This window comes from Aythya ferina (assembly GCF_964211825.1).
Source record: "Aythya ferina genome assembly, chromosome: 5".
Taxonomy (NCBI): domain Eukaryota; kingdom Metazoa; phylum Chordata; class Aves; order Anseriformes; family Anatidae; genus Aythya; species Aythya ferina.
Genome location: NC_140301.1, coordinates 50,713,811 through 50,741,375, shown reverse-complemented (window position 1 = coordinate 50,741,375; position 27,565 = coordinate 50,713,811). Strand labels below are relative to the sequence as shown.

Here is a 27,565-nt window from a genome sequence, read left to right as displayed (position 1 = left end):
GTAAAGTCTGGAATATGTTATGTGGCTAGATTGATAGACTGGGACTCAGGGAAAAAAAAAGTCTGATTGTTTATGAGTTTTTGTCAGGCTCGCTCTAAGGACTGGCATAGGTAGCTTTGTGATGTTTTAGGTTTGATTCATTTAAAGGTAAGTCAAATTATATTTCAAAACTGTGCACGAGAGGTCACTTGTTGTCACGTTATTTTGTCATTTCCTCAGTCAATCTGAGTGTACTTGCCTCACTGGTTCCCTTTCAATAATCGTAAGGAAGGTAAGTGTTAATCTACATGTAGTATTGCATTAGCACAACCATGTTTTCCTCTCTTCCTCTTTTCCCTGTTTGTTTTTATGGAATTTGCTGAACAACCTGCAGTGAGGTCTGAGCCCTCCTCCCCCCAGTTCTAATCCCCAAAAGTCTTCTGAATGGCTGCCCTAGGACAGGAGTTTGCAGGAGTATAGGGCCACAATCAGAAAAATGTCCATGCTGCATATTGTGACAATATGGTCGTGCTAAATGGAGTGAGCTGGGACAGTAATGACTTTCACAAGTGTTCATGGTATGAGGGCTTCTGAGGTGAAGTTTGAGGAAGATGAGACTTTTTTTTTTCTTGTCTTTTCTTTGTGCCATATGTGTAATAGAGATAGTTACCAAAAGCTGACAAATCGTGCAGATTTGTAAATTGCAACAAGTTATTAGTGTCAGTGTATCACTGGAGGTAACAGTAATTAATCTGATGCATTTACAGATTTTTAAATGCTGTCAGCTAAAGAGAATAAAATGAAAAATCGCACATTGCCATCAATTTGAAGAACTTTATCCCAAAACACAATTTCCATCTGCTGTTAACAAAAGGTGTCATTTTCATCATAGTAAAAGAACAAACCAGTACCAAGTACATACATAGTGAAAGCAGTCAATAACTGTGTAAGAATATAACAGGAGCAGAAAAGAATACATTTCTGTTAAATAAACTTGCTAATTAGAGAAAACATATTTTTTAAGAAGTTTTTCTCTTTACAGATAAAGATTCACATTTCAAGAACAACTGTTACTAGAGCAATTTTTTTTTTTCTGTAAACCAACCCATATACTACAAAAACAATACAAAGAAGCCCTGCAAATCTGTTAGTGTACAAAACAGGGTAGCAGAGACAAAGAACAAGAGAGTTAAATTTTCCAGAATTATTATGAAAAAAAATAACAGTGCATTCTAAAGGGCTCCAGTAAACTTGTTTTACATGAGCTGAAGGATGACATTTCCAAATGACTGCAATTTTGTGAGAAGTACAGATGCTTTCAAAGTGTTTCTATTTAGTTTATCATGGGGAAAAACACAAAACACAAACAATTAGGCAATATTTGAGATGAGGTAACAGAAAAGTAAATGTTATAAGCTACCTCACAAAGCTAGCTACCGGATTATTTACATTAGTTTAAAACTTCATTGAGACTTTGCACTCTATTCCTTCCCAACTTTACAACTTCTTAACTGAAAAGGTCTTTATTGGAGAAAGAACATATATTTCTTCAGTTAGGTGTTCATACAATAGAAAAAATAGTGCAACTGTTTGCTACATTAAATATCCTTCTAGCATATCTATCAAAATACTCAGTCTTGTTTTCTTTACCTTCTCTTTTAAAAAAATACAGTGTTCTGCTTTTTTTTTTTTTTCTTTTTCTTTTTTTTTTTTTTTGATTAGGGAAGTATGGACATCTTTAGATGTGTTTAAAATAAAAAACCAGCAACCTGGAGCTAGTCCTACAAGATGTTCCACTGAAGCAGATGTTATATACATGTGTTATTAATCCAGTTGTCTCCAGGTGGAGGCAAAGGTCCCTCTGGACAAAGCAGCTTGCAGGCTCCGGAACTTCAACCATCCTTGTGAAGGCAGTAACTGAAAGAGTTCTAGGCCTAAATCTTGTCATAGTTTAATCTTTTTCACTCATTAATAGGACTGAACTCCACAGGAAATGCAACGTAACCTTAATGACTGCTGTTCAGAAGGCTTTTCAAGCAATACCAGAACAAGCATGGACTGATGAGGAGGTTGCTCAACACTTTGAAGTACTTAAGGTACACCTCATTTTGCTCACAAAAAGATCTAGAAATGCTCCATCTGACTATAGCAGCTTTACCATGCATCTGAGAACTATAAGTGTGACTAGATTTGAAATACCCATGGGTCAGCACATTGTGTTTTCTCTTCACTGGATAGAATAGTGGTTCATGGCCATGATGCTACATGGGGTTTTTCTACCTTTTGTGGTGCTTTTCAGTGCCTGTTTTCAGTCCCCTTCCCTTACCCTAAGTACTTTAATGCTGATTATGATTTGCTAAAAAAAGAAAGGGATTTTGGGTGGGGAAAGCTCAATTAATGATGCAGTAATAGTAAAAACAGGAATTTCTAAAATGTATGTTTTGGGTTGTATGGATACTGATGATAGAGTTACAAAGATTAATACTACATCTTTGTGTAGTATTCCTCTGAAGGTCAACAGAGGTGGTTAAGGAGGGCTGAAAAACATTGCTGGCTTCCAATTGCTTGTGTGCTCTGATGCCAGGGAATGAAAAGAAGATGGAGAAGACAAGAAGAGAAATAAAATGAAGGCATGAAGACACATGGTGCCAAGAGATTTTAAAGGGATAGATGAGACTTCACATCAGGGTATTTTGGAGAGGTAAGAGGAATGACACAGTCTGAAGGATCAGGTAGCGACATTTAAGACATTCCTGAAAAATTATTTGTCTCTGTTCTTGACTTTTGTTAATTGTGGTTAATAACAATAAGACATTGTGAGATTTACTGGCATAAAGCTGCAGAAAAAAATGAGGTGATGCTATTGTACAGATGATACTTGACTCTTTAACATGCCTTGTGTAAGAAACCTTGGTGTTTTTTTGTTTTAGCAGGGAGACTAATCAGCACTTTTGGGCATTAATCTTATGTATTCTATCCACATGGGAAGCTTCCTCAGTATTTTCTACAACTGAAAAATATCTTCACTAGAAGCCTGCACTGCAAAGATAAGAGTGGGTAGCATAATGATCCAAAGACTTCTGAAGAAGATGGAAACACTGGTTGTGCCTATATAAAAGGGCTTTTACCTTGGTACCAACAGATCAAGCTTTCTGATGACACTCAGGTAAACCTGCCTTTGAAGCAATCTGTTGAGATGATTAGACACGACAGGTTTGTATTACCATTTTGTTTCCATTACCTGTCTGCCTTGCATTAATTCCTAAAACAGGTTACAGCAACTGTAGATCTCGCCATGTTGTCTCAGTGTAAGTACTCTGGTACAGATCAGAATGGGACAAAATTGCAATGCATTTTGTTCTGCAAAGGCACATATTTCCCTGGAGATTTCTCTGTAGTCTGGAGTCTTTCCTATTACTTTGTGCCTGAACAGCCAAAAACTAAAATGCGGTATGTTTCTTCCTAACCTGCTAGGATTTCCCTACATGCTCATAGACAAGGGTAGTGGTGACTTCATTTTCATTGTCTTGAGTTGGAAAGACAAGGTAAAAGGGGTTGTATGAGGAAAGACAAAAATCACATCAAGACCAGTACGAAAGTTTAAGACCTCTGAATATTTTGATTTTTTAAAGTGTTTTCCCAGATTAGGGGCAAAGGGGCTAACTACTTTTTAAACCATTCCTGTCTTGATCTTACCATGACTGACCAATATGCTGTGTAACAAGATACCTAATAGAATATTGATCTCCAGCTCTTCTTCTGCTAGGGGCACAAATGGCCTTGGTCCCCTGAGGATTAGCATGCAGGAGGGACACGTTGTACCTGATGGTTAGCTCACTCAGACTGTGCATCCAGAAAGCCAGAGGGGCAGAAGAGGAGTTAATGAAGCGCTAAGCTCTGCTTGTCAGAACCCTGATGTCTGACATTACCATCAGAGACCTGACTGCCCTTTTTCTTTCTGAGTGTTAGCCAGATGAAATCCACTTATCCAGAGCTCTAAGTGCTTTAAAAGCACAGAAGCGTTTGATCTGCGATTTTGATTTTCAGCCTATTTCTCTTAATAATGGAAATCAGCCTCAAAATGAATAATTTTCCAAATTCTGCTCTGTGATTAGCCACAGGAAGCCCAGCAAAATTACCCTGTATAAATGGACAGAGCTACATGAAATTAATAACTCTCAGCAGCCTGCAGAGAAATGTGAAAAGGATATTAAGAACTGGAATAGTTCAATAATAACAAAAAGAAAGCTTCTAATAATAGACAAACTGCATAACTTCCTATAGACTAAAGACTGCTGTTTTAATTTGTGTCCCAGACATAAAGGCAGGTTTTCCCTTTCAGACTACAATAGCTGGCTGCTTCTATTCACTCTTGACTGGGGTCTTGTTATTACAGGCAGTTGGTGGGATGCTGACGACCCTCAAGTCCCATTGTAAACAAGGATTTTGGAGAGTGGATTTCATTACTTCAGAGGTAACTATCAGCTCACTTTCCCATTTAAATGGCTAAATATGTTACTGTAGCTGTTGAATCCCTCTGCTACTGTTGCATCAGTTTCAAAATCTGTTCCTTTTTGCAAATGCATTGACATGATAATACATGCTGCTTCCTCCCTTTATTTTAGGGGGATATTAATATTGTGGACAAGAACAGGTGCCTAGCCTTGGAGCTAAATGTATAGCAGGAGTGGCTCTATGAGTTTCCTCACTCAGTTCTCCCATCTAACATGCCTTTGCACCTACCTCCAGAACTGTTCAGCCTTCAGTCTCACAGAATCACAGTCATAGTGCATCCTGAGTTGGAAGGGACCCACAAGGATCATCGAGGCCAACTCCAAGCTGAGTCTCCTTCCTGTGGTGGCTGCACAGCTGCTGTGTCGAGCTGCTGGCTGCTTAGAGCAAATAACAAAATTCTTAAGTGACAGTTTGATTATCTGATATGTTGTCGTAGATCCCTAGGGGCCATGGCAAGAAAAGACTTGTAAGGGCATCCAGTCTGTTCCCCTGCTTCCCATGGATCACTCATAATTGCAGAGCACAGGCAGCATGGCTTCTTGTGCTTGCAGGATGATGTTTACAACATAGCTAGGGGTCTAATGCTGCAGGTAGGAAATGTTCTTCTTTTGTCCACTACTGAACAAACTCTGATCAGGATCTTGTAGCTGTTATCTGTGCTAGATGCACATACTTAAAGCATAGATCTACAAGTGGAATCCTGCTCTAATGCTGGTGCATGAAATGCTCAGCAAAGCACAGAAGCCTCTTCAGCTTTTACAGAACAGCTCGGGGGAATGCATTTAGACTTGCTCATCACTCCTCAGTGAGTGACAGCACTTCTCCAGCTGCTTTGCTTCAAGGAAAAGGAGTAGCTACAGTCCTCTAAGTCAAGCTATGCTGACAGTTCAGGCTATAACTTTGACTCACATAATGAAGCAGTGATAACACATTTCACAGGACCACACCTGTGAAACATCTACCATTTTTTCTCCCCTCCCCTCTGTGGTCTCTCTGAACTTAATGATGGATGAGTCTCCTTTTTTCAGTGCTTGAATTTTAGCCTTCCTTAGCCTTCCAGGAGATTTAAGAGGCTGTAGTAGACCCAATCAGAATGCTATATCCAGAAACAGAGTGTTTATCCTGATCAAAGGAGATCATAATTTGAGCCAGCTCTGCTTACTTTAATGTAGGAATCTTTTATCACCTGACAATATATTTCAGCAGCAGAAAACTAACAGGACTGTTAGTTTCTTTAGCTACAAGATAGGAAATGCTTGCGCTTGCTTCCTGCACCCTGTTTTCCATGTCACCCGTCAAGCCAATTACTTTAACTAAGGTTCTGTCTGGCTGCTTTTGACAACTCATTCTCTAATAATGAAAACATGTATGATGATGATCTGGATGAGGGAGGCAGAACTCATTGTCTTCCAACACTCCTGCAATTACTATCAGTTTCAAATGAAAGTAGGACACTTTCTTTGGGAAAAGCAACACAAAAGTGTCACTCAGGTTCATTAGCAGAGTGGTGATTCTTTGCTGTTCCCTCTCTAATATGCTTCTTCATGGGTGAAGAATTTAGTCTAGTGCTTTGAGAAAGAAATGTAAACATTGCTAATTGCACTTAGATTAATATTCTAGGAAATTTAAACAAAGCACTCCACCGGCAAAGTTATTTAGCAGCAGAATAATCCCATTGGGCAAGTACCATAGTGTCAAACTGGTTTTTAATCATGGTGAAAAAAATTTTGCTCTTCATGCACAAATAGTGCTTGCAGGATCTGGCATAACTAATTAGAGAGCCTATTGAAACATTGAAGAGAAAAACAAAAGAAAAGTCCACTGATACAATTAAAAGGCAATAGAATATCATAAAAATATATTTGAAGTAATATTTGCATGGTTCCTAGATGTTTGCATACCAGATCTTGTCCTGCATTATTCCATTTTTGAGACCTTTCTGCAGCCTTCCAGTCTCACTTAACAGTTTACTTTCTGCTCAGAGAGGGTAAAGAGGCATAGAAGAACAGGGGAAGTACACAGTCTATTCAGCTCCTTTGTTGTTGTTGGTTATTATTATTTCTGTTTGCCTATGAAGGGCAAACATCCATTTAGAACTGTGAATAGCATTATTTCTGTATCAAGACTATAGCTATTTTATTAGACAGAACTTGCTTTCTGCACATCTGAGTTTCCAAAAGTGTGCTTCTCAAATTTTTTTTTTCTTTTTCTTTTTTTTTTTTTTCCCCAGAACAGATTTCTTCTGTTCTCAAACAAAACGCTGCCTCCAAACAGTGAAATACCTAAACATACAGAAGCTCCATTCCTCAGGTGAGTTGTTATTGTTTTTCTCATCCCCAGAATAACTTAGTCCCTTTTCTCCCTCCTGCTAGCTGTTTGTTTGCATCTTTCCAGCTTTAAAAGCAAGTTCATGAAGACATGAAAAAATATACACAGTGACTACTGTACAATTCTAGATACTGGTTTGGGGCATGCTGCTTTGATTCATGTAAATACTCACCAGCCCTGCAGGAAAATGGGTCTAAAGAGAAAAGAAGGAAAATCCAAACCTCCCTTTACATTTGCCAGCCTCAAGCTCAGTGGCAGGCAAGTGTCAAAAATAGTCTCTGTGTCTTCAGAAGACGCTTTCTGGAATTAGCATACTAGTTGCATGAGGCAGAAAACCAATATACCACATGCATACTTAGAGGAAGAATTGGTCTACTACTATCTCAAAGTTCAGATATTTTGTGTATTTTGTTTTGTTTTAGAGGGAAGACAAAGATTTCCAACAGAGATGATACCCCCTCCCTCCCCCCAGAGGATTCTATAATCTCTGAAACATTGAGGGCTTCAGCATGTTTTGAAAAGATACAGCTCTTAAAAGGAGCTGCTGATGGGAAGAGTGCAGTAGAAATACTGTTCCCCAACAGAACAAATCCAAATGACAATTGGAGTTGTTACTTAACGTAGTCTACGTAAGAACCACTTCCAGGAGCCTCACCACAACCCAGAGACTTACTAAGACTGAAACACAAGTATTTGTATATCTGCCACCTATTACCTTTTTGTGCTATTTCTATGCCAGCACACATAAATGCTTGCATTCACTCTTGAGAGCACAGAAGCGTCATCTTTCCTTCAAATCTATTTTTCTCAGAAACATCACTTACTCTTTGGCTTCACAATGTTCCTTCAATATGACTATATGCTTATAACTATATAAATATATAACTTCTGTGGAAAACCTGGATTAGAAGGAAATAAGTTGGAAAGCATGATATCTGTCCTTTGTTTCCTGGAAGAAAAACTATTGTTGTCATTACAGTCCAGTATCCCTACACAGAAATGGGTTTCACCCTTCTTCTGAGGAGCTGAGGGGCTGCAAACCAGTCACACCTTGCAATAGCTGTGCCTCCTCCAGCAAACAGCAGGCATGCTGAGCATCAATTCCTAGATTACCACATCTAGTAAGGCAAGTGTAAATAGCATGCATCTGCCTGTCATAGCGTTAGACACATTTTGAACACAGCCTAGTGTATGAAAGTGCTCAAGACACACCTGTGATGACCTTGTACTGCATCAGAACTGACCCAATGCCTACCATTTACTCCATCCAGAAAACTAAGATGTCCAGCAAATATAACACAGAACAATTTCATACAACATTATACCACCATAAAAAAAATACACAAAAAAGCTGACAAAACCCAGAAAAGCTGCTAGAAAAATCTAAGCAGTAGAAAATAAGCACTTTCTGTATAAATCTCTGTTTCTTTTGGATTCACTATACCCACACTGGTCTCTCTTTCATTTCCATACTAAACTTGTATTCGCTCAGTTCTCAGTTAAAGCTTTCACCTCCATACAATTTGCAATTGCATCCAAATTTCTGCCATCGGAATTCATGATGATAAACTTGCATTTCACATCCATGACTGTGGTAGCACTTAATCAACAAAGTCCCTACCTATACGTATTTATATAGATATACATGTATATATACACACGTACATACATACACATGACAAATACTGTTGCAGTTATCCTCTCTTCCAGTGTTTGGAGTGACAGGCATCCTAGAAGGTGAAGGCATACACCACTCCCACAACCACAATATTTCCAATTGTTGCTATGATTGCAATCCATAACAATATGGCATCGTTTGAAGACCGGGATGTCTCTTCTGGTGGATTCTGCATGGAAGAAGCTGCGTGGACATTGGCTGAGGAGTTAAACAAGGAGTACTCTGTACTAAAGTCCTCATTTGGTGAGTCCATAAAGGCTCCTCCCATAACAGGAAGCTGTGAAGAAGGATATGGAGAAATGAGATTGAAAGCCAATACTTGTATCTGTTTGGTCTCAAAGTTATTACAAAAGAGTAACCACAAGCCAACCTGCAAAACTACTAAGATTTCATGTACATGGTGCTAAGCCATCAGGAATATCACACACATACTTTACACGATTTTTTCTATTTCTGTTAAAATTGGTATTATTGCAGGAAAACTATGTATATTGCATGTAATATATGTAAGAGCTAACGTGCACACTCCAAGTCAACCTACACAATTATATGAAATTAAAAATAACAAGTAGAGCTATCCACAATGCGCTCACATACCAAAGCATAAGTTTAGAGTACTGCGATTGTTTTGTGACTATGAGCAATGGACTCATACTGCTCAAAGGCCTTGAGCAAGCACAATGAGGATTCAATACAAGGAATTTATTCCCTGTTTGTGTTTGGCTCAGAAGTGAACCTTTGATTTATAAACACAAAAATATATGAATTACAAAAGTTGTTGCAGTTAGATAGATGAAGTGTACTTAGTGCTCTAACTTCACTGCAAAACATACCTGCAGTGTATGATTTATAAATAGATAAATTCTAATAATTCTATAAATCTAAAGGATTTATAAATCTATGCAGTGGAAAACTTCAAATTAGATTATGAAAGGCTGCATTGCAATGAAGTGACAGATTTCCAACACTTCTCCCATCTCAGATGTCTACTGGGGAAGAATAAGTTTTCTTTGGTATTCTTAGTGGATTTGTCAATGATACCAGGAAAAGTTCACAGTTCTTCACTTGCAGATGTTTTTTGGCATAATTTTTCTTCACCATTCCCAATAGGTCTCTCTCTCCTCTACAGCTGAAACCAGAGGATTCTCTTGCTCAGTAACAACAAGATAAAAATACTTGCTAGTGCAGTACTAGTAACAGTACTATTACAGCTAGCAGCAGCATAGTGCTGTTGAAGTCACCATGGCCTACGAATAATGGAGGAACCAACCTAGCCTTCCTTCAGCCACATCACAGAAGGCTGCTATACTATGATAAATTACCACGCCCAATGCCCAGCAGGCTAGAAAATCAGTGTTTTTCACCACTGTGTCCTTCAGCTCTTGCATTACATTTTGATGCTGCCTTTGGTACCAAACTACACCCCTCCTGGCTGTCTGCAGGTGTGCTATGGAGGCTGCTAAGCAGGAGAGGATTCAGGGATAAGCCACCTCTCTTCTCCCACTGTGGTGGCTGTAATCTACAAATTAGAGCAAAGAATTCCCTAAACTCAACAATAAAGTAGCTTTTTTTTTTTTTGTTTGTTTGTTTCTTTGATATTCAGATCACTTTACAGCAATGCAAGGCAGTCTCTCTTTCAAAGCTGAGTGCTGAACAGTTTTGTTTGTACTAGAACATATCACGTCACATTCAAAATGAAACATAATGATCAAAGACTACAACGTCATACTGCCCAATCCACATCAAATAAAATTATCTTTGAGAGCACATATGACTACACAAAAACAGTTTGCAAGAAGCCAGACAGGAAATTGCAAAAGTCAAGTGTGAAATATGTCCCAAAGCTTTTTGCTTCCAGCTTCAACACTGTTTTAAAGAGAACAAAAGCTTCCATTTCGCAATGAGCCCAGCCTGATGTTTTGAATTCAATTCCTCCAGCCTCTTTTATGGACTTGATAAAGGAAAACACTTAGTTTAATCAGAATTCCATTTTACATAGACCTTGCCATAAAAGGCAATTCTGACCCCAAACACTTATGACGAGTGTATACATACAGAAGCGCTGCCATTTAACAGCTATGGAGACACAAGTTAAAGATCTACATAGAAAACCATGCGCATAATTTACCACAGTGGCAGCAAAATGCTTGATCTGAGATGCTTGTCTCTTTAGCAAACCATTTTAAGGGCAACAGTCTTTAGGCTGATCAATTCTGCAATGTCTTACAACTGGAGAAACCATCCTGGTGACTGTTTATGAAAGACATACAGGTATATGTGTATGTGCATGTGCCCACGACGTTGGAAAGATCATGAGAACTGTTCTGATGAGTGATAATCTGATTTTTGGGCCACACATTCTCTACCCTCCGTGAGTTATCGGAGCTGACAAGCTTCCACACTGCTAGTCCACATGATGCTGTCAGAGGGGCAGGGAGCACTCGTGTAGCAGCACAGCTACACACCATGCTGCAAGTGATGTCAAATGTGAGTCTCCTCGTACCATGTAAGGCTCAAACAAGCTGTTTTCACCATCTGAGAGGAACACATGGTGAAACAGCTCATCTGAATCTTCTCAAGGCTTGCAGTGACCTGACATAAAGCACTGACGTTCAGCACCTGGCACACACACTTTCTGTGTAACTGACTTCCAGTTTTTCTGTTTGTAGGTCAGTAGCACTTAACCACAGATCTGGAAATAAACCTTATTGCTGATTTTCTGTTGGAAGAAATAGTTTCTTTCTAAATGCACACTCTCTCTTTCTCATTGCTAAAATGACCTCATGTAAGAACCAAGGAATGGCTGTAAAGTGCCTGACAGAAAGCCCATCTCCCTTGTAAGCTCCAACACTGGCCATAAATGCTCAGGAAAAAGTAAGAGCACAACAGGACAAGAATATCTGATACGTCTCACAGCCTCCTGCTGTTCTGAGCTGAGGCAGTTCATAAGCCAGATGATAATGCTTTGGATTTAATAACTCAAATAATTCTGCTGCTTTGAACTTGTCAGCTTCCACCCGAGCTCACCTAAAGCTGCGCATCCTTCTCAATCTGGCCTCTTACTGCCACTTAACAATAAGGGTTGCCCAGTGATTAGCATCACATAAATCAGCCATGAGAGATAAACCCAGCTCTCCACTGGAGAGGGAAGCACAGGGAAAAACATCAACTGGCAATCTATCCTTATGGTATATTAACCTTATGAGATGAATCTCATCCTTAGCTTTGATGTCTTTGTTCTCCCCAAAGGTACCATATCTTTCCTCTGCAGTATTATTTGAGGTATTGCATTTAAGATTATGAGATATCCCCTCCCAACACTAATGGGAGTTGTGAAATGCCTGACAAACTGTAAGCTAAGGATAGAAAGCCTGCAATGCTTTCTGTGCTTGCTCTACTTGTCTGTCCATGCCTCCATGAAGCAAATATATGATGATTTACATCAGCCATGAATCTCACCTCTGTCGCTGACATTACAAAGTGACATGCATCTTCTTTTATTCTCAGAGGGTTTTTAAAGTTGGGGCAAAGCTGTGCAGCACCTGTGCCACCCTCCCCAAAATCACTGGACAAGGAGACCAGAGAAAAGGCTTAACTGGGAAACATGGCAGTGTGGGACAAGGCAGAAGAGAGAATGCTGTAGCTTGGCTCTGAAATTAAACTCTTTCCTGAGTGACTATGTCAATAATGCTAAGTAGCGTTCCTACTACTTCTTTTGCTAAATGACTTCTGGGAGTGGTGGGGAAAGGATTCGAATCATTAAATAACAACAGGCAGAGAAACCAAACAGCAAAATGCCAAGTGGTAATGAGAACACCCACTGCGCTGAATGTCTCCTGCTGGCATCCAAGAGGATGTTCTAGGGTCAGGAGGAGCAGAACAAGGCTCTTGAATAGTTAAGTGACACATTTTCTAGTTAGTAGAAAAAACCTATTTTATAACCAAAAGGATTCAAGTGAAGGAAGAAAAAAAAAAGTCCCAGTCACCAATACTCCAAAAAGGATAACTTTCTTAAGTAGTATAGTTTAAAATCCATCATTTAGCAATAATACTGCTCTGTTTCTTTGAGAATCAGGGAAAAATAATTTTGGAGTCAGCTAGAAAAGTTCAACATTCTGTTCCTGCTATGTAAGGGGGAAACCAGACTCAGGATAGAGATTTGAAAGCATAGCTAAATCTTCCAGTAGTTATTTTCTACATATTAGGAAACAGCAGCAGAAGCTCTAACAGACATGCTGGAAGTTGACCCTTGCTGTAAACTTCTCTGGGAATGGGACACTGTGTTGTGAAATGTCACCCCAGCTCAGATGTTAGTTTGCAAACTTCCTGTTATTACTTTGGAATATCTAAATTTTCAGTTTCTTTCAGGTTAAATTAGGCAGCATATTTTTACATGATGACATATTCTGAACACATAAAATGAAATGAGTACATCCTTCTGGCCTGGCAATGTGTGATCACTGGAGTGTATATTTGTGTCTGAAAACCTCCTAGCTGCAATCACAAATCAATCTGACTAATGCAGTTGTTGCTGAAGATGGCAGCAATACACAAGTTCACCAAAGAATCATATTTTAATTCTTAAGCCCTTTTTAAACAAATGTTTTGCACTAAAAGGATACCCCATATGAACAATACTCTCCCTGCACTAAGTCTCTTGCCTTTCATAAATTCATGCATATATGTATTTTCCTCATCTAAGATGTATTATTATGCAAATAAAGAAGTCTTTGCTATTATTTATTTACTGGTAACATCTGTAAAAACAATTTCTTCCACCCACCATTTGCCAAAACATGACTCTACTACTTACAACACAAGGACTAGGTACACAGGGACAATCAAAAGAGTTATATGATGTTCTCTGCAAGGGGATTAGTTAAAATGCATGAAACCCCCACATAAATAGAATTTAAGGGCACCTAAGGCTATCTTATTTAACAAAATTACATAGGTCTAATTCTGAAGGGGGAGGACCCATGTAAATGCTTTATGCAGATAACTTCAAATTTGCACTATAATTAATTCAGATCTCTGCTTCACCCTAAAATCAGAGCATGAGGTTGACAAGCCTAGGAAAAACTGCTGCTTATTTTCAAAAATATGGTTGTCAAAATGTTCACCCTGCAATGGAAAACTTTCACTCTAATTTGGAAGCATCAGGATTTCACTTTTTATTTTTAATCCTACTATTCTATTGCAGTCAATCGCTGATTTTCTTCCAATTCAATGTATTCCTAGGACCTGTGTATTTCCCTCCACTGCTTTCCTGACTTCTGCTAGGCTAGATATGTCTTCGTCGTCTTAGATGAGATCACTGTTCAAAGTTGTTCCTTATCAGCAATATCTCATGCCAGAGGTGCAAGTTTCAGCCTCACTGTTGACCAACAGAGAGGCTTGAGTTGACCAACAGTTGTCTAGAGATTCAGAAAGGGACATCCCAACATGACCAGAGCTGCAGCAGGCATTTCAATTCTGAGTTTGCTCTTGGCTGTAGAAACAGCTTTGCCTTAGCTAAGGTAATTGAACCAAGCTCAGCTAAACCTTTGTCTCTAAGCACAGCCACATCTCAAGTACCTTATAAGTGAACATGCCTTGTGCAGACTGGAGCACCTATCTGTGCAAACATATTCTGCTGAACCAGCTGCAAGATACAATGCAAATAACAAGCATGGAAGTATTTTTACCCTGATTATTTTTCACTCTCATATTTCTGCATAAGTATCATCCAAGATACGTTAGTGATAAACAAGTTGCAATTCCATTCCCACAAGTTACACCTGCCTAATGCCTCCTTGAAATAGCTTTTATTATTTCAAAGAACACTATGATTTTTAAACTATTATCAGTGTCAACTGACTGTTGGATCTCATCTTCCAGGTGTAGAAGACTGGAAACAAACAAGAAAGCCTATTACTTCTGACAAATGAGAAGTTTCAAATGGAAAAAGAGGAGGAGTTTCTCACTCTATCTTTGTTTCCAAGAGTTCCTTCTCTTCTTCCAGCCAATGCCAACAATGTTGCATCAAAGAAAAGAGCAAGCTTTGCTCGGGGTTGAACAGAAATCCAAACAACCTTATGGAGAAGCTTCAGGATTTCAATTATATGTGACTTAGATTTGAATCTGTATACTCTAAATTGGAGGTGTTTATGAATACCACAAAAACATATAGAGCAGTCAAGTATGACGTGTTTTAAACTATCTGGATGTGTCAGGAACAGCCATTCACATAGCAATACTTGCTGACCTTCCACATTACCGTAATAAAATAGAGGATAATATTGTAATACAGTAATACAATACATTCTACTGGGGACACTATGCCAGAGAAAAGACCCAGGCTTAGATGCCTGGGTCCTATTTGCATACAATTATAACTTCCATGCATCCAGGCGCACATGCACATAGAAGAAAAAATTTGAACAGAGGGAACCAGAGGAGCAAGTATTTATCAACACAGAAAAACTCAGTAGGAAGCTTTAAAGTGTTATCATGAGTTGAAGCTATTCAAATTTATTCACATTAATGTTATCTTGAGTAGGAGCTATTCAAATTTGTTCACAATTTTCAAGACTGGCAGAACGGATGACCTTTTCACACCTTACGTAGTCATATTAGGGACCTCTAAGAGAACAGGAATTCCTTTAGAGATAAGAGCAAGAGTTGTGTCAGTTTAATACTAAACACAGTTTTGGAAGGACTTCAAACACCAGGCTTCAGAGTTTAATTCTTCTCTAACCATACAGCATTAGAAAGAATATCCCACCTATTAGAGGTTTCCTTTCACTTCCTTCTGATATTTCTGGCAGTGGTCACTTCAAAGCCAAGCTACTGGATTTAACTGAATTTGTATGGTCTCCTGCCCTGATCCAGGCCAGCAATTACTGTCTGGTGAAAAGAAAGGAACACTGCCCATGGCAGAGTGTCTTATGGGATAGCTTTACTATAAAGACACAAGGAGATATTGCTGGCTGGAAGCAAGCACACAGCTACACAGTATCAGTGGAAGTTTCAGCTGTTCTTAAAACAAAAGATGAAGTGGCTGTCTGTATGCTGGAGGGTAAAGAGGAAAAGAAGAGTAACACAAGCTGGTTGTAATGACACTCCATATCTGCGAGAGGAAAAGATATTCCCATCTTAAATAGAAAAGCCAAATGATGAGGTGTAAGCAGAAAACCACATAGCTCTAGAGTGGGAATATAATAAAAACTAAATGACATCTAATGTCATTTCTCAATATGAAAAAGGGTTGCACAAACCTTTCCTCCACTGTGATCTTTGCAGTCATGCTCATCTGTGACCAATTTGTTATTCTGGGCAAGATATCTTAGTAGCAGAGAAAGGGGCTGAACACCATATTTTATTTTATTTTTTATTTTTCCTTCTGCTCCCTCTCCCTTATCCTAACAAGATGCTTAGGCTAATCCCTGGAAAAAAGCCTAGACATAGTGATGGAGGAGGATGGGAATTAGCAGTCACTCACAGCAACAACATAATTTCAGAACTAAAAACTAGTTTCAGATGAAAAATCATTACACTTGAGGCATGGACAAAAGCAGTGAGTTTGTAAATGACTGTATAATTCAGTAATCAGGATGTTTCTCACAAAAAAAAAAATAAATTAAATTAAATGAATTTTAAGGGGCAGATGTTTGGGGGGTTAGACCTAGAAGGATGTGGTATTTTGGACATCCTCTTATTCCTCTAGAGAAAAAATAATTACATACAAATTCATCTTTGTTGCATATGCTGACCATTTTCAAACCAAAACCCAGTAGGAATAAAATTCTTGCATGCTAGCTCCAATCCTTGCTACACAGCCCATGAAAAATTAATTGGCTGAGGTTTAGATATACCACACCAACAGGCATAATATAGCTTAGCTCTATTTCATCAGAGAAATTATTTACTGCTCCATGCAGACTCAAAAGCTTTCAAATTATACATCTGATGTGTTTTACACATTAATGGTTGCTCTACAAAGACAGGCTGGGATACATTTGCCTGTTGAGGGAAGTAATCACTACCACTGCAGCTCTGCTGTACCTAATGATAGGATATAAATGCCTCATTTTCAGCACCTTGGAGACAGCCACCTGGAATCTATCCTCAAATATGATAAAATAAGAGGCCAGCGCCCTCATCATAATGCAAACCCACTGGGAAAAAAACATTCTGTGATGACTTCCAGAGATTAATTCACCCATGCAAAATACTTCCAGGCATCCAAGAGAAAGCCTTAAAAGGGAAATTAAAACAGTTTAATAGTCTCAATTTATAACATAATGATTATTTTCCTTAAGCCTATATAAGCTATAAGAGTCCTTCACAAAACAGGGGAGAGATTTTCTGTATTTTCTTTTTTTTTTTCCCTTTCATTTTCATGTTGCATCACTTTTTCAAAAACAAAAAAAGGGGGAGGGCTGAGGTATGCTGCAGTATATTTCTCATGTCTTAAGGCTATTTTCGTAAATACTTTTGCTTGCCTACTTGGTACCTAGCTGAACATATACAAAAAAAAAAAAAAAACAACAACCCTGAAAGTCAACAAAAATGATGTCTTCCAGTTGAGATGGACAAAAAAAAAAAAAAAAAAAAAAAAAGAGAGAGAAAGAGAGAAAAAAAAAACAACTGACAGAATTAGTTATTTTCATGTCTGGAGACCTTATAAGCAGCAGAAGGCCTGAAGGTCAAGTAAAGCATACAGACCAGCTTCTAGGAAGAAAGGAGGACTGCAAAATATTATTTCTATATTCACTTCACTTGATAGAATACCAACATCTGGCAGGCTGCCATACTTCTTGATCCTGTCAGGCACACCAGGCTCAACATATGGCTTGAACAACCTATAGAATGCACATCCCCTGCAACTTATTCTGTAATGCTTCAGGAGTGACTTACACATGAAAAAGAAAGCACACTACTGTGCTTGAAAATTAATTGTGTTATCTTGCATTTTTGTGTCATGAGTGAACCATATGATACACGAGAGAATTAAAATTGGAACGTAAAAGATGTTATCTATTTCCTAGCTTCTGGTATTCGAGGAGGAACTCACAGTGATAAGAAATCTGTCTTCCAAAGGTAACTATTTGTTCCTGTGGTGGTTTTACTCAGCTCAGCAGCTGATCTCCACCACAAGAGCTCTCTCACTCTTATCTTGGGTTAAGATAAGGACAGGGGAGATCACTTAACAACTATCGTCATAGGCAAAAGAGACTCAGCATAGGGAGACTAATAAAATGTATTACCTATTACTTACAAGCTAGAGCAGTGAATAACAAACAAACAAAAAGAGACTAAAGACACCTTCTTCCCATCCACCCTCTTTCACCTCCTCCCCACAAGCACTGCAGGGGAATGGGGGCTGTGGTCAGTCTCTAAGTCTCTGCCACCCCTTCACAGTCCCTCTCTGCCCCTGCTCCATGTTGGGTCCCTCCATGAGTGCTGTCCTTCCCGAACTGCGCCTGTGGGGGCTACCCACAGGCAGCAGCTCTTCAAGCACTGTTCCCACATGGCTCTGTACCATGGGGTCCATCCATCAGGAGCAAATTGCTCCAGCACAGGTCCCCCACGGGCAGCAGCTTCCCCCAGACCCCTTCTCCTGCGTGGGCTCCTCTCCACGGGCTGCACCACCGGCTCTCCATGGGCTGTGGCCTCCGTCAGGCCACATCCACCTGCTCCACCAGGGGCCTCTTCACAGGCTGCAGGGGAACTGCTGCTGCATGCCTGGAGCACCTCCTGCCCTCCTATTGCACTGACCTTGGGGTCTGCAGGGCTGGTTCTCACTCCTCGCTCTCCTAGCTGCTGTGGCACAGCAGTTTTTTTCCCCTTTCCTAAATCTTCTCTCGCAGAGGTGCAAACAACATGGCTTGTTGGCTTGGCTCTGGGCAGTGGTGGGTCCCTTTTGCAGCCAGCTGAACCTGCCCCTTATCTAACATGGGGCGGTTTCCGGACTCTTCTCACAGAGGCTACCCTTGGAGCCCCCCACTACGAAAACCTTGCTACATAAACCCAATACAGTTGCATATCACGAAGAGGCTAAAAGTTTAATCACTTGCAAGGCCTGAGTGCTTAAGAACCGTGCAAGTGCCATCAGGCAACCATTTCAACCATCTTCTGGGATTTACTGTTCCCACAGCAGACCCCAAGGAAAAGATCTAATGTGTTTTTCATTCACTTTGGTGCAAAGTCAACAGGCTTGGTTTAAACACATTTTACAAAAGACTTAAAATAAGCTTCAATCACTTTGCTTTCAAGTAGAAGAGAGGCACCCATATGGGACACTTACTGGCTCTTTTGAGGGGCAGAAGCCTTCATCAAAGTGTGTGAACAGCCTTCCTCAGAGCCAAATATTCCATATGTTTTCACAAATCCAGATTCTCACAACTTAGGTTTTGCTCATGTACAAAGACTATCAAGGGATGATTAAGTGTGGCTGAGCTAGACATAAGTTGATGACATCTTTATCATGCCAAACAAAATAGAACAGCCAAGTCATCTGTGTTATGTTTAAAACTGTTCAAACAGTTCAAAGTACATTACAGAAAAATATAATAAATTATACATTGATTCCTTTTCTCTAGATAAGTGTAAGTCTGTATATGTGTATGCAAAAATGGCACTCCTTAGTGACTGCTTATATACATATGCACAATATGGGCACGAATCAATGTATAATTTATCATACTTCTATTTGCAATTCAATATTTGTTCTTTGAACTGTTGCAGTTGGTGTGGCTGCATGGGATAATTAACAGGCATGAATATGTAACAGCTTTCCTTGCGAATTAATTTTTCCTACCCATAAGTGACTTCTGCAAACTTGCTAAGTTATTTCTGTGTTATAGAATGGTGAGCAGGGAACAGAGAAAATAAAGTTTACAAAATTTATTGGACTTGCATTCCTACCCCCCCCCCCCGCCTTTTTTTTTTCTTCTTTTTCTGTGGAGTCTGAACTATGGAAACTCTATTAGCCTGGAGAAGTGGAACAGTTCAGGGAGGTGGAGTGGTTTGGTGGCCTTTCAAGCCTTATAGGAGATACAAGCTTGCACTTCCCTGGCACCTTTGGATTTTTGGACCAATGTTTTCAAAGTGCAAGCACCTTAAGTCACACATAACAGGAGAGAAATGTTATTGTCCATGAGCTTGATGACTGTCCCTGAGTCTGACACAACCCAGGTACAGAATAAATAACCACCACCAAAGCAATGCAACAGTTGAAAAGTCTTTCATGTGAAAGGTGTCAAAAAGCAATCAGAAAATGGACTCGCTCCAAGTTCAAGCAGTGTTTTTTTCTAAAGCCTGTCATGCAAAATAAAAATACATTTTTTTCTTCAAACCTGAAGCTCAGAGTCATTTGAACTTCAGATGACTGAAATAAATAAATAAATAAATAAATAAAAATAGCTAAAGGGATATCAAGTACAGGCACATACCCTTACACTGATACTTGCACATGCAAGCACGTATGTGACCACACACAAATTTTTGCAGTGGTATCTTGCACCTACATGTGCAATTTTAAAATAACCTATCTAGCCAAAAGTAGCCCAAGAGCCCAATAAACTTGAACTACTGGAATGCAAAAAGCTAAAAGACCATCCAGGCAAAAGGAGGCAATGATATTCACCTACCCACACAGGGACTCAGACCATCAGTGCCAAAGTCTTCAGCGTTGCGGCTCAAGCCTTTTTCAGTTTGAGCATCACTTGTCAAAAATACAACATAGGAATATTAATAGGCAGCATGGGAGTCCCTCAGTAACAACAGTGCAAATATCTTATACTTGTAAAAATGCAAGCATCCCTCCCTCATCTTTAGTCACTGTTATTCTGAAATGATGTACCGAAGGGCTCTAGTTCAAAAATACCTCCAGTACAGTTATGCATCCCATACCACCATTCTGTGGCTTGCATGGACAAATCCATAACATAATGGCATACTGAGAACTCAGGAAGAAAAGTCACAAAGAAAAAGGATTCCAACAGATGACCCAAGAAACAAGCAGAAAACAGGCAGAGGTTCACTCCATCTGGTTCATGCCCACAGAAGCAGTCTCCCTAAAAACATTGTTAAATTTACCACCCATCCAAAAGGAACCAGATTTAGAAATGTAAACTGGGCATCTGGATCTCCCTTTGGAAGACAGTTATTGCTCTTCATTTGCAAAACAGGGGAATCTAAGTACATTGATCTTGAGGGAGTGCACTTGCTGACCATTCATAGAATTATTAAGGTTGGAATAGACCTCCAAGATCATCTGGTCCAACCGTCCCTCAACCACCAATATTACCCAGTAAACCATGCCTTTAAGTATCACATCCAACCTTTCCATAAATACCCCCAGGGACGGTGACTCCACCACTTCGCATTCAAATGCCTGATCATTTGCAAAATTATAAGAAAAACTTTTATATTGTCAGGTGCTGATAGAAACTTATTTCCTACATCCATTACTACATTTAAGACTTTAGAGCTGAAATAAAAAGTAGCAGTCACATATACACCTAAAATTATCTACAAAGACCCATCTCAGAGGTAACTGAAACAATAAATTAATAATACAAGGAATAGCAGAGGAAAAGGAAAAGATTTTTCAAATGAAATTGTCATTTCTTTTAATCAATTCTGCTTGTGCTCATTTTGAAAGTGCCTTGAAAGTCATGAGTCCTTCTGTAATACGAATGATTATACACTAAAAGCATATTCAAACAGATAAAAACAATTAACAAATATATGACCCAGATAACAAATATGTGACCATAATAAACAGATTAGTGTGTTCACCCAAATTAAAATGAGGTCAATTAGAAAGTTTAAAACATTCCCAAATAAAATAATGTTTTCAACATATTTGTTGGTAGCCCTGTACAAAAGAGAACTTTTTATGCAATTTTTCTGTGAGACCTCTTCTCACTCCTTAAAAGCATGGATGATGTTCAGAGTGCTTTCCTCAGCACATTCATTTCCTGATCCAGTTCTCCCCTGAAGACAAATTGGAAACCATGAAGTAATAACACATGATATGCTCCCTGACTGTAAAGACTGTACAAAATTGATCTCTGCAGTGCATCCTTAAAGGAGAATATAATTTCTTTCATCTGTGGTTTACCATTACTTGAAGTTCCTCTAAGATAAAGAAAGACATTACTTATTTATTGGCAAGTACATAGAATTAATTGCAGAATAAAATCACATTTAAGCCGTCCTCTGTCTAAAACAGCATCATTTTTTATCACTGATAAAAACAGCAATAAGGACCACCCAGCTTAAAAATTTGACACCAGCTACATAAAAATAAGCTTCAGCTCAGTTCAGGGACCAGTGGCCTAGAGAGGCAGGCAAGTAAAATACACACAAACAGCAACAAAACCAACCAACCAACCAATTTGACTGGCTTGTGTGGGAAATTTGCAAGTCTTTCTAAATTATTTTGTTTCTACATTACTATTATGAATTCAAGTCAAACAAACAAACAGAATTTAAAAGATGAATATGATATGGTTTCAGGCCAATTCCAAACCACATCCCAATGCAATATAATCCAGAGGGCTTGCAGAAGCCAGTGGAAAGTCTCTACCAGGTTTAAAGCAGAAACAGTAACAGCCATAGACAACCACCCAACAGAAAAAGAATAGTTTGAGACAAACGGGGTGCTCATAGGCTCCTCTCGTGCTCATCAAGAAAATATTGTTTGTGTCCTTACTATTGCTTGAGTCAGTACTTTGGAAACTTATATTTCACTGTCCTTCTTTTATCTCTTTTTTCGTTCTCACTTCTTCACGAAAGTTCAGTGTTTGTTGGGGTTTTGCTTGTTTCTTTTGAGAAATAGTTGAGCTCCATTGCATTTTTGCTTAGTTTTAGTTTACACAAAGACTACCACACTGAGGACCCAGTCTTCTCTGGACACTTGACTACAGTATAACTGTATAATTTATTTGCCACTGTAACTACTATAATTAGTAATTGCAACTACCACTGGTTCTTTAAACAAAGATCTAACACAGTATAAGCAAGCATATGCTTCTGGATAGTCTTTATCCATGCAAGGCACATCCATGCCAGCTATAAGCGTGAAAAAATCAAGCTCTTTGCATTAGGTTTATACTATTATTTTTTTTCCCTATAGCAGCAGTTTGGGGGATTTCCCCAAAGCAAAAAAAAAAAATAAAAATAAAATAAAAATCATCCTTCTAATTTTTTCACCTCATTTATGCTAGGAAACACAAGAGAGAGGGTACAAAACACACTTATATGAAAAACAAAAAAGCTGCAAGTCAAACCTCCTCAGAAGGATTACATGAAATGTGGCTGCAATCCCTAAGAAGGACTGGGTCCCAGTAAAGTAAATAAAAGAGCAAATGCAGCATGGTTAAACTTTAATTATATTTGGCTCTCTCAAAGCAGATGCTCGCAGACAGATTTCTGTTTCACCCACTAATGACTGTCATACACAATCATGTCATCAATTTCAGAGGGCTGCAGGGTTTATACACTTGCAGGCAAAACTGACAAGACACAGCTAAAGAATATTCGCAAAGTCCAACACCCTGCTTAGTCCAACAGGGATGTTTAGATACTGCAGTGATGATAAGAGAACCAGATCATGCCATGCAGTTTCAGTAATTCTAACAGGGAGAGGAATAGTCATCAGATTATGCTGGTACCTGTTATAGCTTCTGCATGTAAAAACAATGGCCTTCCTGACTGTGGCTTGGGCTGTCATAGTGTGGTCCTCCTCTACACTTCCTGGCCTACTTTTCCAGATCATCACATGTAAAGATAACAGGAGGTAGTGACATGAGCAGAGGCAAAGATATGCAAGGGGGCATGAGGAAGAGGTACATTATAAATAAATGCAGGAGAAGACAATCTGTTGTGTGCGTGCTTTGCATTGGCCCAGAGTAAGACCACTCCAAAGAAAGTGAAGTTTAATTACTTCAGGAACAAACCCCATAAGGTTTTATATAATGGGCCTTAGTAACTTCAACTATTTTTTTTTTTTTTTTTTTTTTTTCCTGCAAGATCTAGAAAGAATGAGATGTGAAATAAATACTCATTCCCTAGTACAAGGCCATGTTTGTAAGATCCAAATTGGGATCTTATCATCTCAGATGAAAACACATCAAAATGGAGCTGGAGTCTGGAAGCAATATGAGACTGAATTATGCAGCACTACTTTCATGAGCCTTGTTTCAACCAATTATACCAAGAGTGTTTTTTTGTTCTTATCACTCAAATATGGAAAAAAAAAAGGAAATATTAAAAAAAAAAATCTTCTCTCTCCTTCACTTCTGGGGACTGACAAAACCTCAGCATTAAAAGAGGGAGTAATGCCTCAACACCCACATGCACATAAAGGTGACCACTGATGTTAAACATGTTCATCAAATAACAAAAGTATGGATGTCAGGCTTTATGTTGCAGCTCTGATCACAGCGGCATTTTTCTTCCCACCAGGCAACAAATTACTCTTAGCACAGTTACAAAACCAGTGCCACCATCCCCAAGGTCAAATCAGAGCCTGGATTTTATGTTCTAGCCCCAAAAATAGATGGGGCTAGCACATAAAGAAGATGGGTTTGTTCAATAGCCTGCCAAAGTCATAGGAGAAGGGTTAACTTCTCTTCTTCCATTTCCTGCTGTGCAAGCACCACTTGTGTTTCCACAAAGGAAAAATGCCCAGCTTGGAAAATACCAACAGTACAGCTATCCATAGATAACCACATTCCCCATAAATCTGATTATTATTCATCCCCTCTGTTTCAAGCTATCTACAGTTGTACTGTAAGGAAAAAAAAAAAAAAAAAAAAAAAGAAGGATCATTAACAACTCATTCCAGTCTTTCTAACCTCATGAATAAAAATAAAAACTTTCTAGAAACCATGAAAGTGTATGACTCATTGCTTAGAAAATATCATTGGGTCATGTCTGCCTTCAGACTGAATTGGCATCTTTCAATGAAGAGTACAGTGCATCTTGTGCCAAGAAAATCACAGAATCACAGAATTTCTAGGTTGGAAGAGACCTCAAGATCATCGAGTCCAACCTCTGACCTAACGCTAGCAGTCCCCACTAAACCATATCCCTAAGCTCTACATCTAAACATCTTTTAAAGACTTCCAGGGATGGTGACTCCACCACTTCCCTGGGCAGCCTGTTCCAGTGCCTCACAACCCTTTCAGTGAAGAAGTTCTTCCTAACATCTAACCTAAAACTCCCCCTGGCTCAACTTAAGCCCATTCCCCCTCGTCCTGTCACCAGGCACGTGGGAGAACAGGCCAACCCCCACCTAGCTACAGCCTCCCTTGAGGTACCTATAAAGAGCAATAAGGTCGCCCCTGAGCCTCCTCTTCTCCAGGCTGAACAAGCCCAGCTCCCTCAGCTGCTCCTCGTAGGACTTGTTCTCCAGGCCCCTCACCAGCTTCGTCGCCCTTCTCTGCACCCGCTCAAGCACCTCGATGTCCTTCTTGTAGCGAGGGGCCCAAAACTGAACACAGTACTCGAGGTGCGGCCTCACCAGAGCTGAGTACAGGGGGACGATCACCTCCCTAGCCCTGCTGGTCACACTGTTTCTGATACAAGCCAGGATGCTGTTGGCCTTCTTGGCCACCTGAGCACACTGCTGGCTCATATTCAGCCGACTATCCACCATCACTCTGTCGTGGTTTAACCCGGCTGGCAGCTAAATACCACGCAGCCGTTCGCTCACCCTCCCCCCTCCCTCTCTGGGATGGGGGAGAGAAATGGAAAGTGAAGCCCATGAGTTGAGATAAAGACAGTTTAATAAGACAGGAAAATAATAATAACAAAATAATAATAACAATAATAATAATAATAATACAATGGAGATAATAGGAAAATAATAATAATATGTACAAACAAGTGATGCACAATGCAATTGCTCACCACCCGCTGACCGATGCCCAGCCTAACCCCGAGCAGTCCGGCCCCCTTCCCCCCGCTAGCCACCCCTATATATTGTTTAGCATGACGTCAGATGGTATGGAATACCCCTTTGGCTAGTTTGGGTCACCTGTCCTGGGTCTGTCCCCTCCCAGCTCTTACTGCACCCCCAGCCTGCCTGTTGGCAGGACAGAGCGAAAGGCTGAGATGTCCTTGGCTTGGTATAAGCACTGCTCTGCAACAATCAAAACATCGGGGTATTATCAGCACTCTTCTCATCCTAAGCCAAAACACAGCATTCCACCAGCTACTAGGAAGAAAATTAATTCTGTTCTAACTGAAACCAGGACACACTCCCAGGTCCTTCTCTGCCTGGCAGCTCTCCAACCATTCCTCTCCCAGCCTGTAGCTCTGCTTGGGGTTATTGCGCCCCAGGTGCAGGACCCGGCACTTGGCCTTGTTGAACTTCATGCAGTTGACCTCAGCCCATCGGTCCAGCCTATCCAGATCCTCCTGCAGAGCTTTCCTACCCTCAAGCAGATCAACACACGCACCTAACTTGGTGTCATCTGCAAACTTACTGAGGGTGCACTCGATGCCCTCATCCAGATCATTGATGAAGATATTAAAGAGGACCGGCCCCAGCACCGAGCCCTGGGGGATACCACTAGTGACTGGCCTCCAACTGGACTTGGCTCCATTCACCACGACTCTTTGGGCCCGGCTATCCAGCCAGTTTCTAACCCAACGAAGCGTGCGCCAGTCCAAGCCAAGAGCAGCCAGTTTCTTGAGGAGAATGCTGTGGGAGACGGTGTCAAAAGCCTTGCTGAAGTCAAGGTAGACCACATCCACAGCCTTTCCCTCGTCCACCCAGCGCGTCACTTTGTCATAGAAGGAGATCAGGTTCGTCAAGCAGGATCTGCCTTTCATAAACCCATGCTGACTGGGCCTGATCGCCTGCTTGCCCTGCAAGTGCTGCGTGATGACTCTCAGGAGGATCTGCTCCATGAGTTTCCCTGGTACTGAGGTCAAACTGACAGGCCTGTAGTTTCCCGGGTCTGCCCTCCGGCCCTTCTTGTAGATAGGCGTCACGTTTGCTAGCTGCCAGTCAACTGGAACCTCCCCCGATCGTCAGGACTGCTGATAAATGATGGATAGTGGCTTGGCCAGCTCCTCTGCCAGTTCTCTCAGTACCCTTGGGTGGATCACATCCGGCCCCATCGACTTGTGCACATCCAAGTGCCGTAGCAGGTCACCAACCAGTTCTTCATGGATAGTGAGGGCCGCATCCTGCTCCCCATCCCCTTCCACCAGCTCAGGGTACTGAGTATCCAGAGAACAACCGGTATTGCCGCTAAAGACTGAGGCAAAGAAGGCATTGAGCACCTCCGCCTTTTCCTCATCTCTTGTAACTAAGTTTCCCCCCGCATCCAGTAAAGGATGGAGATTCTCCTTAGTCCTCCTTTTTGTGTTGATGTATTTATAGAAACGTTTTTTGTTATCTTTAACGGCAGTAGCCAGATTGAGCTCCAGATGAGCTTTGGCCTTCCTAATTTTGTCCCTGCACAGCCTCGCTACATCCTTAAAGTCCTCCCTAGTGGCCTGCCCACTTTTCCAAAGATTATAAACCCTCTTTTTTCTCCTAAGATCAAGCCACAATTCTCTGTTGAGCCAGGCTGGTCTTCCCCGCCAGCTCGTCTTTGGGCACGTGGGGACAGACCGTTCCTGCGCCATTAGGATTTCCCTCTTGAAGAGCACCCAGCCTTCCTGGACCGCTTCCTGCCCTTCAGAACCGCCTCCCAAGGGACTCCACCAACTAGTGTCCTGAGCAGCTCAAAGTCAGCCCTCCGAAAGTCCAATACAGTGGTTTTACTGGTCCCCTTCCTGGCCTCGCCAAGAATAGTGAACTCCACCATTTCATGGTCACTCTGCCCAAGACAGCTCCCGACAATCACATCCTCCACTAGTCCTTCTCTGTTTGTGAAGAGAAGGTCTAGCGGGGCACCACCCCTGGTAGGCTCACTAACCAGCTGCGTCAGGAAGCTATCTTCCACGCTCTCCAGAAACCTCCTAGACTGCTTTCTCAGGGCTATGTTGTGCTTCCAGGATATGTCAGGGAAGTTGAAGTCCCCCACGAGTACAAGAGCTGACGATTTT

The 27,565-nt window shown here is 40.5% G+C and overlaps 1 protein-coding gene across 5 annotated transcripts in view; it reads right to left on the bottom strand.

The window, feature by feature from the left end:
- Nucleotides 1–799: 799 nt before the first annotated feature.
- Nucleotides 800–27,565, bottom strand: part of LOC311437179 (uncharacterized protein C14orf132) — a 46,161-nt gene continuing 19,395 nt past the window's right edge. The window contains exons 1-3 of one of the 5 annotated variants that reach the window (XR_014693342.1): nt 20,830–20,883; nt 8,488–8,777; nt 800–4,868 (exon numbers count right to left, since the gene is read on the bottom strand). Coding sequence is in view for 2 of the 5 variants with exons in the window: in XM_084520112.1 (XP_084376238.1) it covers nt 8,553–8,777; nt 20,830–20,874 (270 nt within the window). In the remaining 3 variants the exon portion in view is untranslated. Of the gene's footprint in view, nt 8,778–20,829; nt 20,884–27,565 lie in introns of those variants that run through there. The other 4 variants (XR_014693343.1, XR_014693344.1, XM_084520112.1 and 1 more) reach the window with 4 other exon arrangements.